A 17040-nucleotide genomic window follows, 5' to 3' on the forward strand; every position below is an offset into this window, starting at 1 on the left:
GTCACGTGGAGGAGAGCACTGGTGTTTTAGTGGAATTATGGATGCATGAAGCTCCAGGACAGATCTGTCACACTCGGATGTTGGACTGTTGCTATTTACCAACCTCCATGGGACATTTTGCAATTGATATGAATATGAGTTTTTTAGAGTTGCTCTACAAATTTATTTGTTTTGAATCAGTGTGAACCTAACTTCGGAATTCAGATGCAAAAGTCTTGCTTTGTCAAACATGTTTCAGATGCAAAAGTGTTGCTTTGTCAAACATGTTTCAATGACAATCATCAGCAAAGTAGTAGGACAAATAACTTTCTGAAGGAATGTTTTAATAATAAACACTTTTTATTTATAATTCAGACTTTTTAGCTCAGAAATACATTTGCGTTTGAAATATATTAATATCCAATAGTGGGTGTACTTCATTTATAAGCACCAGTATTATATAGTAGTCACATGTGCATGTTAGAATTGGATTTAGGACATGATTCAAGAGTGATTAGATCTTGCAAAGACTTTCCAACTTTTATACCTTGATTTACTAAAAATCTATCTCCACCCAAAACTGTACTTGGATGTTGAATCACTTGCTGAATTCTTGTGTCACCAGGACTTCGTTTGCGAGACATTCGCACCAGAATTTGCAGTTGTGCTCAATGGCTGCAGGCATGCCCTCATGGGGGAAACATTTTCCTGATGCCTCCATGGAGGCATACCTGTGATAAGCTCTGCCCGGACTCCTCCCCTCAGGAGAGTGAATACATTATAAAAGTGAGAACCATACCCCCCCTATAGCATTCTCGTTTTTTTTCCCTCATACCTGATGGATAGTGTTATTGCGTGTCTTTACCTCTGCCATGTGCAGCTTCTGTCTGGGTTCAAGCCTCTCCCAGATGCGGTCCCCTTCCTTGGGCTGCTAAAAGCGCTGATAAGAGGAGAGCCCCTTCTGAGGGTCTTTTGGGGCAGCAGCAGTTTCCAATCTTGGAACGGTAGTCCTGCATTTTTTGCTTGGCTGCTATCCTCTGTGTGGGCAGGTAAGGGCTTCCTTTCCTATAGCCTTAGCGTACTATGTTGTATCCGTTTTTTCTTTTTTGTGCCTGTACACCTGTCCCCTCTCCTTGCCAGGTTCAATGGCGTCCCTTGTGCGGCGAGCGCTGAGGCGCGAACGCGCCGCTGATTGGTCCTTTCTGGGTTCGCCGTGGTCTCCGATTGGCCGAGCGACGCTTCCGGCTGCCCGGCGCATGCGCAGGCAACTGACACTCTTGGAGCCATCTTGCCTATGGGTGAGGCCCTATTGCTTTCACTTACTTAGGACGGGAGCGTCAGGGCCGGAACGAGGGAGGAGGGACATGCATTTCCCGCTTCCCCTTGCCCGATTTATGATCAGGTAGGGTTTAGTTATTCTTAGGCTTAACCCCAGCAGGTCCTTCTCCTGAATGCTCCTGTGGCCTCAGTATTGGCTGCTCATGGTTAGTATTCTCTGGCCATTTTAAAGGGGTAGTAATTTTTTTTTTGTCTCCAATGTCTTGGAGTTACGGGCAGCCTATCTAGCCCTAGTGAGTCTAGGAGAACATCTACATCAGAAGCCAGTCCTATTACGCCTGGACAACAGGGCAGCAGTATCGTATATCCAAACGACAGGGGGGAACCCACAGCATCCCTTCACTGAGAGAAGTGAAGTGGAGCCCATTATGTTGTGGGCAGAGAGAAATCTACTGGATTTGAAGGCAGTCTACCTTCTGGGTCAACTGAACGAGGAGGCAGATCATCTGTCTCGGAATTTAAGACAACAATGACTGGTCTCTTCACACCTCGGTTTTCAATTGGATCAGGAGTCTACAGAATCCTCCAGAAATCGACCTTTTTGTCTCACCAATAAATGCCAAACTGCCAAGATTTCTCTCCCGCCTGCCTCACCCTCGTGCAGAGGCGGTAGATGCCCTCTCGAGCCCGTGGCAATGCAAAACAGCCTATGCATCCCCCCCCCCCCCCAAACACTAATCTCGAAGTTTCTGCTCAGGTTGATAAAGGCGCCAGTCAGAGTGGTGGCAATTCTACCATATTGGCCGAGGAGGCCTTGGTTCCCCTGGGGAATCTGCCTCGGTACTTGTTGCCCTCTCAAAATTCCGGTGATACCTCAACTTCTCTCTCAAGGGAGATTTGTGCATCCAGCTCCTCACAAATTGAATCTGCATGTTTGGATGTTGAAAGGGAGAAATTCCAATCCTTAGGTTGCTCTTCAAATGTGATTTCAACTCTTTTGAAAGCCAGAAAACCCTCCACGAATTATGTGTAGTCTGGAATAAGTTCAAACTGTTTGGCGGACAAGTGCTCGGATCCCACAATTCCTTCCACTGCACTACTCTTGGATTTTCTACAGGCTGGCCTGGACCTTGGTCTCAGTCTAAGCTCACTAAAGGTTCAGGTGGCGGCAGCTACCCAAAAAAAGATAGGCAGAGGACTTGCTCATCATTCATTTCTTCAGGGCAGTCAAAAAAAATCCGACCACCGGTAAAGCGTTCTTTTCCTGCTTGGGATCTGCCCTTTGTCCTGGACTGTCTGATGTCTCAGCCTTTCGCCCCAATAGAATCCGCTTCCCTAATGGAACCTGATGCTCAAGACTGTCTTTTTAATTGCAGTGACTTCAGGGAAGAGGGTCTCAGAATTACAAGCTTTGGGGCAGAAGATGAGCACATATCTTTCTTCCCGGATAGGGTGGAGCTACGGACAGTACAGGGTTTTGATCCTAAAGTTTCTTGTCAATCCACTCTCTCAGAAGCCTGGGCGCTACCTACCTTTACGGATCCGCACTCAGGTTCACTGCAAGAATTGGACATTTCCAGAGTTCTTAGAGTATCAAGCAAATTGTTCATACTTCCTTGGGGCAGGAACAGAGGGAAGGAAGCCGCATCAAGAACTATCGCCTCCTGGATTTGTAAGCGAATCCAAAAAGCGTATAGGGCTAGAGGGATGGATCCTCCGGCGGTGAAAGCCCACTCAACGAGGACAGTCTCTTCATCTTGGGCTGCAAGGGCTAATGTCTCTCTAGAGACTATTTGCAAAGCGGCCACTTGGTCATCCCCAAACACGTTCATGCACCATTACAGGATTGATCCAGGGGCACTCACTTCAGTGGAGTTCAGAAGAAGGGCAATTGAGTCAGCTCTCTCGTTTCCTTAATACATTTTTCTTTATGAGCAGTACCCACCCTGTTGTTAGCTATTTATTTTTTTACAGGTATGCTGCCATGGAGGCACCAGGAAAACAGAAAATTGTATCATACTTACCGTCATTTTCCTTTTCTGGTGCCAATCCATGACAGCATACATGCCCTTCCGTGGTATTCGATATAATGGGAGAATGCTATAGGGGTTATGGGTGTCACTTTTATAATGTATTCACTATCCAGAGGGGAGGAGTCCGGGGTAGAGCCTATCCCAGGTATGCTGCCATGGATAGGCACCAGGAAAGGAAAATTACGGCAAGTATGATAACATTTTCCGTTTTAGATCTCCAGCTTTGAGTGGGTGATTGCTTCCTTATTCTCTTGTGGGGAGAGATGGAGGCAAAAACAACTGCAGAATAATCATGCCGTTGGAGGCTTCCAGGGGTATTAGAAGGTAGAGGTGATCACGACTATTCGAAACTCAAACTGGGGAGAACTAAAAACTTTAATAGGCTGTCTACCTGAAATTTATTTTTTATAAGCAAGTATTGATAACCTAAATGCTCTGACTACCTTAGGAGCCCAGGCAAGAAATCTCCCTGTCATAATTCCTCCACGTTTTACCCCTCAGCCATAGAGTCTTAAGCTGTATTCTCTGTGAGGTCAATGAAAACAAAAACATCTATCAGTGAAGTGAGACCCTCAAGTATTAATCACAGCAAATGGGATAACGCCTAAAGAAACTGGTAGATGTTGGTTTGTAAAATCGAATATCAAAATGCGTCAGTTGAGGAGAAAATCCATACATCTTTTTTTATTCATATCCATTTGAACCTTTTGAAACATTTCTCTTCCAATGTATCTCTTTCCACAATCCTTTTTTTCGCATTACAAAATACTCTCTTTTTCAGTTACATTCATTCTCTCCTTGGCCACAGCTTCCCTGTGGTATTACTTAGCAATCATGTATACATACATACAGTATATATAAATTTTAATTTTATATTAAAGCAATAAAGGCACAAAAGGTGACCTGCAGCTCAACTTTCATTCAGTGAGAAAAGCAAAAGATATAAACAGCAATGGTTATTTTCTAGCGTGGGGTATGGAACACTGGATATATCAAACAATATAGGACAAAAAGATGTGCAGAACATTGCAAGTAATGTTACAAGTGGTCTATAGGAAGTGATATACAGGGGTTCTTTGTATTATTGAGGAGCCTTAGTGGGACATTGGTGGAATGTCTCTTTAAGGCCGCTGTCACACGGACGGCTGTTCTGCCGCTGTTAAAAGCATGTTTTGTTATTTTGAAATTCCAAGACTCCAAGCACAGCGATCACTTGCAGTTGTACATTGCGATTTACATGCGGCTGCGTTTAGCTGCGTTGGAACATTCTTGCCATTTCTGACATTCTTCCTGTTGTTTTTCTTTCCATGTTGTCGCTGCTATCTGCAGGTGAAATAGTACACTGCGATTACCTGCAGTTATGTGCAGATAGATGCAATAAATCGGTCCAAGACGCAGTCAAATTAATTTTTTTCTAACCGCACCAAACCCCATGTAACAAAACTGTTGCTAAATGCAGTGTGTGAATGGGGCCATAGGAAAGCATTGTGTGAGTTTGACTTCGGTAGATAACTTGATCTATCCGCAGCTAAAAGCTGAATTCTATCCGCCCGTGTGAAAGGGGCTTAATGTCTTCACTATTATACTATTCTTGCCAGTTGATGACAGTGTTCTGGGCTTCTGAAGTTGAATAGGGTGAAGTTTATTGTAATATTCAAGCAGACAGTGTATTTGAAGAGAATTCGCTTGTGTTAGTAACAATGTTCCTGTCAACCTGCCCTGGCGACAGACATTACATTTGTAAGCACGTAAAAGGTTATGTTTATCACTGTCAACAATGGAAGGTTTGAAGAAAAAAAAAAAATTATGAGCAAGAAAACATGACTTGATGGAATTATTCAGCAGAACCTTTCTGTCTCCTCTTGGATGGTGGGATCAGGTATCTAGGCAATTCTGGGGGTAGGCCATGCCCATCCAATTTGACTTCGATTAAGTGGCTTGCCAAGGCAAACTCTTCATCATCCAGCATGCCATCGCGATCAACGTCAGAGAGCTTCCATATCTTACCTAGTACAGAATTGGGCAACTTAGTGGTTATCATCCAGTTTTTGGCTTTGGTGCCAGTTAATTTGCCATCAGTGGGTGCCAAGTTGAAGAAGATTTCATCATATTTAGGCTTGTCTTTCGTAACTACCCAGTCTTCATTGTCAACGCCTTCAAAGGCGCCATCCATGAAGCCTTCAATGAAGGGACCATTGTGGGTTCCCTCAAAGGCTCCACCTTGTACCATATTGTCAGTGGTATCCAAGTCTTCCTGCTTCAGCAGTGGCATAAGTTTTGCAATGTCAACTGTAAGCATCTCATCCAAAATTCCAATCATATTTAGCTTCAAGGAATGAAATTTTGTGAAGTCATGAATCATTAGCTGCTCCTGTTAAATGGTTTGAAAAATGTAAATAAAAATGTAAATGTAATGTAAATAAAAGAAAATTAATAACATTACAGGCCTCTTACAACTAAAGTTAAAAATGACACATATGTTTTTACCCTGCTCCCAGGCTGACAATCATAAAAACAACATTTAAAAAACAGAATTCCTTCTTTTTGATCTCTATTATTGCTTTCCGTGTTTAGGTATCTTGTTTGCAAACAAGCAATTATTGTCCATTGGGATTCTGTATTCATTTGTTATACACTTATAGCACTGTCTGTGCTGGCCAAGGTCCCATACCCCTCCTCTCACCGCCATACATAACCTCTTATGAAAGAGCTATACTCAAGCTAATAATCTGCACCTGCTCAACAATTGTGAATTTGCCTAAAATATATGTGAAAATACAATAAAATAAATGTGTCTACCATGTACCCAACATATATACTGTACATCACCAAGCTCAGAAGAGGTAAAGATGTTGAAAAGGAATTAACCATACCACACTCTATATAGACATTATATACACATATATATATATATATATATATATATATATATATATATATATATATATATATATATATATATATATATATATATATATATATATATATATATATATATACACACATACACACACTAAAATTAATAGTCCATAATAAATAGTCCAGGAAAAGTGAAGTGACGTGTCCTTCCTTACGGCCTTTGGAATGCAGGTGGAGCCCAAACCAGCATTTCCGGTTTTCGTTTTATAGGCTTGAGCATTTTTTTTGCCCTCCAGAAGATTTACCCCCCTTCATGACCAGGCCATTTTTTGCAATATGGCACTGTGTTACTTTAACTGACAATTGCGCAGTCATGCGACACTGTACCCAAAAAAATTCATGCCCCTTTTTCCCACAAATAGAACCTTCTTTTGGTAGTATTTGATCACCTCTGCAAGGTTTTATTTGTTTTGCTATAAAAACAAAAAAAAAAAAAAAATGAATACCAACAATTTTGAAAAAAAACAAACTATATTGTTTAAATTTTTTGCTATAAAACACATGCAATAAAAAAAAAAAAAAAAAATCTAACTTCTTAATCAATTTAGGCCAATATGTATTCTGCTACATATTTTTGGTAAACAAAAACCCCCCAATAAAAGTGTAAATTGATTATAGATGCTATAACTTTTGCGCAAACCAAACTACTATGGGATATTTTTATTTGATTATTTATTTTCTTAATAGTAATGGCGGTGATCAGTGACTTATAGCGGGACTGCGATATTACGGCGGTCAAATCGGACATTAGCTGACACTTATTGGGAACCAGTGACACCAATACAGTGATCGGTGCAAAAAAATATGCACTGTCACTGTACTGATGACATTGGCTGGGAAGAGGTTAACAGCGGCGATCAAAGGGTTAACTGTGTGCATAACTGGTGTTTTCTTACTGTAGAGGAGGTGCTTGTACTGGGGGAAGGCATGGATTGGTGCCCCTGCTTTGCAGAGACACAGGATCCATGCCTTCTGTACTAAAAAAAAAAAAAAAATGATAGTCGTTCACCCTCTGTACCGTATGATCGGCGGGCAGAGAGTTTGCTGTACCCACCGACCAGCTCCCACTGTGTATAATCACAGTGGGAGTGGGCTGCTGGGAGCGCGTCTGTGCGCGCCCCAGACCCAGAAGTACCTAGTACATGATCCGGCGCAGCCATGCCACTTTGCCGTCGCTCGGGAAGTGGTTAACTAATGTAAGTGCAATTTTACACATTTCCCATTAAAAAGTGAATTGCTACACTATGAAAGGTTCCTTTACCATTTCTCTTTTTGCAAATGAGATTTACATAGAGTCTCTTAAAGGCGCAGGAGTGCTATTAAGTATACGGTGGTGTACAGTTGTCCATGTGTACGGGATATCATAGTGGATTGAGGAGTAAGAGTGAGTGAGAGTGAGATCCTAACAGCCACACCTAGGAGATTACCAGTTGGAAACACAGGCGTATTGTGACCTCACTGAGAAAGGAGGCCATATATTTCTGGTCACTTACTTGCACTGGGGACTTTTCCTGGACTTTTCATTTTACTTTGCAATTGTGTACATATACTGTTTTATATAATCTTCATTTTATCATATGTATTTGTAAGAGCGCGGTCTGGTTAATTCCTTTTTAACAAAAGGGAAATACTACAGTGTATCACTTGAGTGACAGCTCTGAGTCTGCTGGGGCTGCTGACATCACATCCAAGATGGCGGTGCACAGTGGCAGTCTCAAGGCTTTATGGAAGTCTACACATCCAAGGAAAGCTTGGCTGAAGGGGAACATGCAACAGCCATTTTATTTAAAAAAACATTCCTCTCTTTGTCTTCTAAGGAGGGACACCTGGCCCCTTACTCCCCCTCTTCCCTAACGTCCCCTCCCACCCCCTTTCCCGCTTTCTTCCCCCCCCCCCACCTCATATACCTGGTTCAGCCGTGGGCATTTATTTTTTCAGATATTTGGGCTTACCTGTAGGTTCTGGAAATATCTCCTAAACCTCCACGTTTTAGGAGATATTTACGAAAGACCAGAGCGCCGATGACTACGGCAACATTGGCGCATGCGCACTTTAGAAAGGGCACATCGTGCCGTTTCTAATAGGGGGTCATGCCGTGACTGGCGGCTCCGGCGCGCATGGGCGGGAGTGACGTCACGCAACTCCGGCCAGTCACAGAGCCGGAGTTCGTGGCCCCGGCAGAAAGAGGGGCAAAAATGGACGCTCCCTGCTAGTGGGGACAACAGTGACATTGCGGGCTTCGGTTTCAGGTAAGTGACACATGCGATGCATAGTAGCCCATTATGCTTTACCTTTGCAGGGAAATAAAGTGGAAGTAAAACCCACCAGGGCCAGGGTTTACTTCCTCTTTAATACTGTGAGAGTCTCTATTCACTACTATAGTTGGTAAGATGATGGAACCCAGGGTGTCAGAGATAATGGAGGATTTGCAGAGTCGAGGTAATCAATGGGGTACAGAGTCAATTAGTTGCCCTCATGGGGGTACCGCAACAAGAGGAATTACAAAAAAAAAAAAAACATTCCGTCTCGATTAAGCAGAAATATTGCATACTGTACATTCTGCATGTTGGAAGACCTATCGTGGGACAGTGGGGTTGATTCACTAAAACTGGAGAGCGAAAAATCTGGTGCAGCTGTGCATGATAGCCAATCAACTTCTAACTTCAGTTTGATCAATTAAAGCGGAGTTCCATCCAAAAGTGGAACTTCCGCTTTAAGTACTCCTCGCCCCCTGACATGCCACTATTGGCATGTTTTTTTTTTTTTTTTTTTTTTTCATCTTGTTTTGAGTGGGACTTCCTGTCCCACTTCCTGCTTCCACCTTCTGGCCACCTAAGCAACTACTCCTCTTCCCCTAGGTGCCCCCCCCCCCCCCCACTAGGCAATCTTCTGGGACACGTCACAAGTCCCAGAAGATTTCCTGTCCACTCAGAGAGGGTGACTCGCATGCGCAGTGCGCACCCGGCCGCAGTGGCGTCTCCAGCTTTCATATTTAGGGGGGGCACATGGGGGGACAGGGACAAAAGTAGGGGGGCAACTATAAAATGCAATTATATATATCCTGGGGCCCTTTACTACGACCCCACAACGGCCCTTTCACATGTTCTGCAGTGAGCTCCCTTCCTATTGTATTGGGGCCCCCCAGGGTGGCAGAAAACAAGAGATATATGTCACCAGCATACCAAGAAAATATAAGGGTCCAAAGCAGTGGGAGAACTATCAGGGTTGCAAAGGTTGTCTTGCCTCCGGGCCCTGATGTTCTGGCACTGTGGGGTTTCCCAGCCGCCTCTTGCTGTCCTGCCCCTGCTATTGACTGCGCTGGTCTGGCATCTCTTGGAATTTACAGGCTGGTTCTCCTGTCCTAAGGATGGGAGAAATCAGTCTGTTTTTTCAGTAACTGAGAGTCCTGGTGGAGTCCTTCCTGCAACTCGCTCTTCTCCCTGCCAATGAGGATGCAGGGGGAAGGAGCAGATCGGGCGGCCATGGTTGTGTGAGCGCTCGCATTATGCAGTGTCAGCAAGCAGAGGGAGGGGGGAGGAATCACCCGCAGGAGCTGACTGGGGACTCTCTTCCTCTTAGACATTGATTTTTTGTAAAAAAAAAAAAAAATAATAATAATTTTTTTTTTTTTTTAAATTGAGGGGGGGGGGGGCACATGGTGGGGCACAGCATAATGTGGGCCCCCCCTAGGGACGCCATTGCCCGGCCATGTAGCCACAAGCTGTCACAGCCAGGTGCCCACAGTTCCAATGATGGCGCCGCGGAGAGGAGGGGGAGAGAACAGAGGATTTGGGCAACCGCATCGCTGGACCATGGGTGAGTGGCTGTCCAATAAAAGTCATCAGATACACTGAAAAAAAGCCTGGAACTCCGCTTAAAGCTTTGAAAAAATCCTGGAAGCTGATTGGTTTCCTGATAGAGCTGCACCAGATTTTGCACTCTCCAGTTTTAGTAAATCAACCCCATTATTCTCTGTCCTGTAAACAAGGACGAAACCTCAAAGTAAATTGAAAACTAGCTTTTTACTCACCCTAGGACATATAAAATTGTATTGGATGCCCCAGCTAGGCAGAGCAAATATGAATCCAATGCTCTGTATTGTGTTGCTCTCCCTGCATGCAGCTATTCTTGTATGCGTGTTCGATAAATACAGTATATCTACTTTTTCAATTTGGCTTCAGCAGTCAAAAAGTTACTGAAGCCCCATGAGTTTGGGTTTCCCTGTCAGGGTAAATATCATGCCTAAAATATATTAAATGCACATATAATGTTATGGGAAGGTTGTTGTTGAAATGAGTATCCTACTGACAGGATGCCATTAATGCCAGCACTGTGAGCTTTCCTATTGCTGGTGGTTAGCCAGCTGAACAGGTTCATGCACAGTTCAGTTTGCTAGGAAATAAGTCAAGTCAGAGATGTGGGCATTCTATTTCTAGTTGTCAAGTAGTGATTGTGAGGATCAAATTGATTTTTCAGAGCACCTTGCACAAGAATCAATGGAACTGTTTTCTACTCCTGAGATATGGTATCATGGGGTGGCTGCTATTTATGGCTATACACTCCCTGTCAGTGCTTTATTAAAACAAACAGAGGATCTGATAAAAGAAAACCTGTCACAACCACACATTTCCTTTGCACCCCCTCCTCCCCACATTCTAAGCACCTAATATGAGCAATACAATTGAAAATAGCATTTAGGGTTTATCTGTAACTGAACAGTAAGCCAAGGGGTTTATTTTTATAATAAAAATATTTTTTCATCCAGAGGAACTGCTGGTACAACTGTTATGGAATAATGAGGCAAAACCAAATGTTTCCTTCTATTTCTTCTAAGAGTAGTTTGGGAAAACACTGGATTATGGCTACTAGATGGAACTGAGGAGCAGTATTTTTTTTCCTATAATCCTCAGAGCCATCTAGTGGCCATAATTCAGTATTTTCTCAAACTGCGCTATATATTAAAAATGAATAACATTCAACCGGTGGAGGTAATAGCCTGAAAAACTTTCAATTTTGCCCCATTCTCACAGAACAAATGTAGTGGCACCTGTGCTGGACGAATAGCTAGGCAATTCTTCTTTCTTAAATACACCCCTAAGTCTGCATGCACTTACCTGCATTTTGGCACAGTCTGGGAAATCTCCCGGGGAGATGTGATGTTCTAGCTGTATTTTGGCATAAATAACAGGCAACTCTGCAATTAGCTGCTTCTTCTTGTTTCCTTTGCGAAAGACGGATGGCATTTCCCTTTTCAAGTAGCTGATAATATAAGCATGAACCTGTAATAAGCACAAAAATCTCATTAACCATTAGAACAATAGCACAAGACTTTCTTTTATGCAAACAGCTACTAATAACCCACACATTTTTTATAATATAATATATTATATATACATATTTTTTTTTTTTTTTTTTTTTTTTTTTTTTTTACACTCAAAGAAAGTTCAGTGAATTCACTTTAAACGGAATTCTATGCCACACAATGCAGTCAGATTTCAAAAAGGATCTTCACATGCAGAGTGGACTCCAGTACTGATGCATTGGGGTTTCTTTGTGTGAGAGACACCTAGGGACACTAACATTGCACTGTTGCAGAACATGGTGACTCTAATAGCCAAAGATCTGGAAACCCCTTTTGCCCACCTGTTTTTAAGGAGAGGTAGAAGTATTCCTAAACATTGCACAATCCTTGCTGTCGGTTATACACTCACCGGCCACTTTAATAGGTACACCTGTTCAATTGCATGGTAACAAATTGCTAATCAGCCAATCACATGGGAGTAACTCAATGCATTTAGGCATCTAGATGTGGTGAAGGCGAATTGCTGAAGTTCAATCCGAGCATCAGAATGGGGAGGAAAGCGGATTTAAGTGTCTTTGAACGTGGTGGCATGGTTGTTGGTGCCAGACGGGCTGGTCTGAGTATTTTAAAAACTGCTGATCTACTGGGATTTGCAAGCACAACCATCTCTAGGGATTACAGAGAATGGTCAGAAAAAAAGAAAATATCCAGTGAGCGGTATTTGTGTGGATGAAAATGCCTTGTTGATGTCAGAGGTCAGAAGAGAATGGGCAGAGATGATAGAAAAGCAACAGTAACTCAAAAAAACAAACAAACACTCATTACAACCAAGGTATGCAGAATACCATCTTTGAACTAACAACACATCGAACCTTGAAGCAGATGGGCTACAGCAGCAGAAGACCACACCGGGTGCCACTCCTTTCAGCTAAGAACAGGAAACTGAGGCTACAATTTGCACAGGATCACCAAAATAGGACAATAGAAGATTGAAAAAACATTGCCTGGTCTGAGGAGTCTCGATTTCAGCTGCGACATTCCGATGGTAGGGTTCAGAATTTGGCGTAAAACATGGAAGTATGGATCCATCCTGCCTTGTATCAACGGTTAAGGCTGGTGATGGTGGTGTAAAGGTGTGGGGGATATTTTCTTGGCACACTTTGGGCCCTTTAGTACCAATTGAGCATTCTTTAACCACTTCCCGCCCGCCCTATGGCGGATTGACGTCCGGGAAGTGATTCTGTTATCCTGACTGGACGTCATATGACAGACGCGAGTAGAGGAGAGCCGATCGGCGGCTCTCCTGGCAGGGGGGGTCTGCGCTGATTGTTTATCAGCGCAGCCCCCCCGCAGATCACCACACTGGACCACGAGGGATCGCCACTAGGACCACCAGGGAAGGGGCAACATGTGGATGGCCAGGTATGTACCCCATGGCCATCCACATGTGCCCAGTGTGCCAATCAGTGCCCACAAATGGGCACTGATTGGCATCATCATGTTGCAGTGATGCCCAGCAATGCCACCCTTAGGGGCATCACTGCAAACAAGCAGTGCCATCAGTGCCACCCATCAGTGTCCATTCATGCCACCTGTCAGTGCCCATCCGTGCCCATCAGTGCCCATATATCAGTGCCCATCTGTGCCAACTATCAGTGCCACCCATAAGTAACCATCAGTGCCGCCTATAAGTGCCCATCCGTGCCCATCCGTGCCGCCTATAAGTGCCCATCCCTGCCGCCTATGAGTGCCCATCAGTGCCACCTATCAGTACCCATCAGTGCCGCCTATCAGTGCCCATCAGTGTCCGTCAGTGCCACCTCATCGGTGCCCATCAGTGCCGCCATATCAGTGCCCGTCAGTGAAGAAGAAAACGTACTTATTTACAAAAAGTTTTAACAGAAAACAAAGAAAAACTTGTTTTTTTTCAAAATTTTCGGTCTTTTTTTATTTGTTGCGCAAAAAATAAAAACCGCAGAGGATCAAATACCACCAAAAGAAAGCTCTATTTGTGGGAACAAAATGATAAAAAATTTGTTTGGGTACAGTGTAGCATGACCGCGCAATTGTCATTCAAATTGCGACAGCACTGAAAGGTGAAAATTGGGCTGGGCGGGAAGGTGTCTAAGTGCCTGGTATTGAAGTGGTTAAACCCCACGGCCCACCTGAGTATTGTTGCTGACCATGTCCATCCCTTTATGACTACAGTGTACTCATCTTCTGATGGCTCCTTCCAACAGGATAATGCACCATGTCACAAAGATCAAATCATCTCACCACTGGTTTCTTGAACATGACAATGAGATCACTGTACTCCAATGTCCTCCACACTCACCAGATCTCAATTCAATAGAGCACCTTTGGGATGTAGTGGAATGGGAGATTCGCATCATGGATGTGAAGCCGACAAATCTGCAGAAACTGCGTGATGCATTCATCTCAATATGGACCAAAATCCCTGAGGAATGTTTTTAACATGTTGAATCTATGATATGAGGAATGAAGGCAGTTCTGAAGGCAAAAGGGGGGTCCAACCCAGTACTAGCAAGGTCTACCTAATAAGTGGCCGGTGACATTTTGTATACAAAAATCTTATGCATCAAAGCGTCAACACCATAAAGTTCTTTGCAGTTAGTAAACAGATTCAAACTTGCTTTGGAAGTTTGAATCTGATTGGCAATTCATCAAGCGGAGGGAAAGTTTTATACAAAACACATGGGTGAAAGACCCATCCAAACCGATGTGAAATCTAGCATTGGATTACAAAAAAAAAAAAAATCAGGCTGATTGAATTGAGTAACTTTAGAGCAGTTGCAGTGTTTCTTAGGTACCAATAATAGTTCATTGATTGAATTCACTTATTCCCTGAAATTGCTCTTTAAGGCCCGCCATAGATGAAGTGAATGTCTTTCCTGCGACTATGGGTTTTTTGATTCCCCCATCAACACAGACATTGTTAATGGGGGAATCCCTCCCGCTGAGACATTGTGTTCTGTGTTCAAATTGATGATTGCTAGCGGCTGTACTAGCTGCTAGCCATAATCCCATGTAAAAGCGATCAACTTGCGTACATTCAGCCTGCCCGTACATGGTTTGATTCTCGACCGGTTCCTGCTGAAATGGCTGAGATTCAAACCGTCTATAGCCGGCTTAAGTCTTCATCCCAGAACACAGATTATTGCATACATGTGAACAGAAAGACAAGATGGAGGACAGATTTAGGGTTCAGCAGCAGCTCAACAATTGAAAGCAAAATACTAAGCAATCCACTAAATACATAAGGAGCCGTTTTACTTCCATAGGATTTGTATCCCCCCCCCCCCCATCTATTCCTGAGGTTTACACAGCCCTGCCATATAGACAGGTGGATGACACTACTAAGACCCCTTCCACACTGATGTGCCTTTCAGGCGCTTGCACGCAAAAAAAAACACATTAATAGCGCCTCAAAAGCTCACGAAAACCTATTTCCATTAAAATCAATGAATAATGCTTTCACACTGGGTCAGTGCGCTCCCCCCCCCCCCCCCTCTCCATTCAAATGAATGAAAAGCTCTTCAAAAGCGCCTGAAAAGCTCTTCAAAAGCGCTTTTGAAGAGCTTTTCATTCATTTGAATGGAGAGGGGGGCAGTTTAGAAGCACCTCAGTCTGAAAGGGACCTTACAGTTAAAGATAAAAGTAGTGTCCTCTTCCCAGCCCCAGCTTACTGACTGGACAGCGGAGGAGGAGCAGCAAGTGATGAAGTTAGTATGTTTTTTTGCCGGGACATTTGCATTCATAACTCCTGATTAGCTCCCTGTCCTGCCCCCTTTTTCTTTTAGCATGTGTGCTGCTGTATTGGGGATGGCATAAATTATGATACCAAGTCACATTTGAGTACCGGAAAAAGCTGAAGTTTAAGTATGACAATTACATAGTTACATTGCTCCAGCTTGGACCAATGTAAGTATGTGCCATACCTGTGGAAGCTGGAAATCACTGTAGTAGGCACTGCTACTACCGTGATCTCCCCTTGTTTTCAAGTCCCGTGCTGAGCTGCTACTCTGCTGCATTGTGAACACAGAAAGTTGCTCGCTATTCAGGTAACACTTTGCACTTTCTCAATGAATGCAACACATTGTTTAATTGAATTCGATGGAGAGGTGGGGCGGTGACGTCACAATCTTTACCTTGCCCTATCAGTGAATGCTTGGATTCATTGAGAAAATGAAGAGCAGGAAACCTAGTCTGTTCCGTAAGCAGCAGAGCAGCTGTTTAGCACAGGAGCCTGAAACTAGTGAAAATCACTGTAATAGCTGTGCCTACTACAGTGATATTCAGCTTCCATGGGTATTATACAGATATGGCACATACATACAGTAATTACAATGGCTAAGTTATGTAACTGCGAACCTAAGCTTCAGCTTTAACTAGTTGCATTAGCTTGGATACATTTAGTTGGGTCTTATGGCCTAGAGTTTCCAACACTGGAAGAAAGTAAGGTCATCATAACATTATATGACAGTCTTTCCAGTCAGGCTATTTTGTTGGTTTGGGTAACAATCTTTTATTCCTAAAGTACTCTCACACATGCCTGTTTAGGTATTGCTTCTCCTCCTTATAAACTAGCACTGGGATCGTTACCAAAAAAAAATAGGTTGCCCCCCCTCATTCCCTTTTCATCGCATAAACAGGAATGCTGTGTGGCCATTCCTGTTTGACCCAGAAACTTTGTTTGCAGATTTCGTGATACAGTTGGATCGTACATGCACGTTTGACCATTGCCTTACGATGACTGCTTAGTATTCTGCAGATCTTTGTGGATAAAATGGTGTTATACTTAATGGTTGATTTGCCTGGAACCCACTGAGGAAAAACAGTTTACCAAGTGGTGATCCCAAAAAGAAAAAGCAGGCACGCTGTGCATATTAGTGGCTATAATGTTCCTTTTTTGGGTCTCCAAACTTTGTAAACAAAGAACCAGTTTACTGTCCTTCAGACTTAAGGGGGGCCAAACTGTGGCCAATGGGAGTAGAAATTGTCCTGGCGTCAGTGGGAGTAAACAATGCATCTTTGGTATTGGGGGAGAAATAGTGTCCTGTTGGTGTCTGTGGGAGGAATAGTGTCCCATCGTTGTTATCAGTAGTAGGAATCGTTACCCATCATTGGTATCAGTTGGAGAAATAGTGTCCCATCATTGGTATCAGTGGGAGGACTAGTATCACATCAATGGTAATCAGTTGGAGGAATAGTGTCCCATCATTGGAATCAGTGGGAGGAATAGTGTCCCATCATTAGTATCAGTGGGAAGAATAGTGCCCTATCAATGGGAGGAATAGTGCCCCATCTTTGGTGTCAATGGGAGGAGTAGTGGCTGTGGCCATCTACCCTGTCACCAGTGAGGCTCTTAACCTGTTCAAAAAGGTTAATCCCTTGTGATAAATTGAAACAAGCTTTTCAATGTTCACTGGTTAAAGAGGTGTAATGCTTACACTGAGCCAAGGAACAGTGGTAAATTGAAAGAGGGAAGTGCCCAGATGGCATAATTAC

General features: G+C 43.4%; 1 protein-coding gene across 1 annotated transcript in view; it reads right to left on the reverse strand.

Moving 5' to 3' along the window:
• Window positions 1–320: 320 nt before the first annotated feature.
• Window positions 321–17040, reverse strand: part of EHD2 (EH domain containing 2) — a 77883-nt gene continuing 61163 nt past the window's right edge. Inside the window, exons 4-5 of the mRNA XM_073598687.1 lie at window positions 11324–11488; window positions 321–5661 (exon numbers count right to left, since the gene is read on the reverse strand). Coding sequence (XP_073454788.1) covers window positions 5125–5661; window positions 11324–11488 — 702 coding nt within the window. The 3' untranslated portion in view covers window positions 321–5124. The remainder of the gene's footprint in view (window positions 5662–11323; window positions 11489–17040) is intronic.

This window comes from Aquarana catesbeiana, linkage group LG09, assembly GCF_042186555.1.
Source record: "Aquarana catesbeiana isolate 2022-GZ linkage group LG09, ASM4218655v1, whole genome shotgun sequence".
In the NCBI taxonomy this organism is placed as follows: Eukaryota; Metazoa; Chordata; class Amphibia; order Anura; family Ranidae; genus Aquarana; species Aquarana catesbeiana.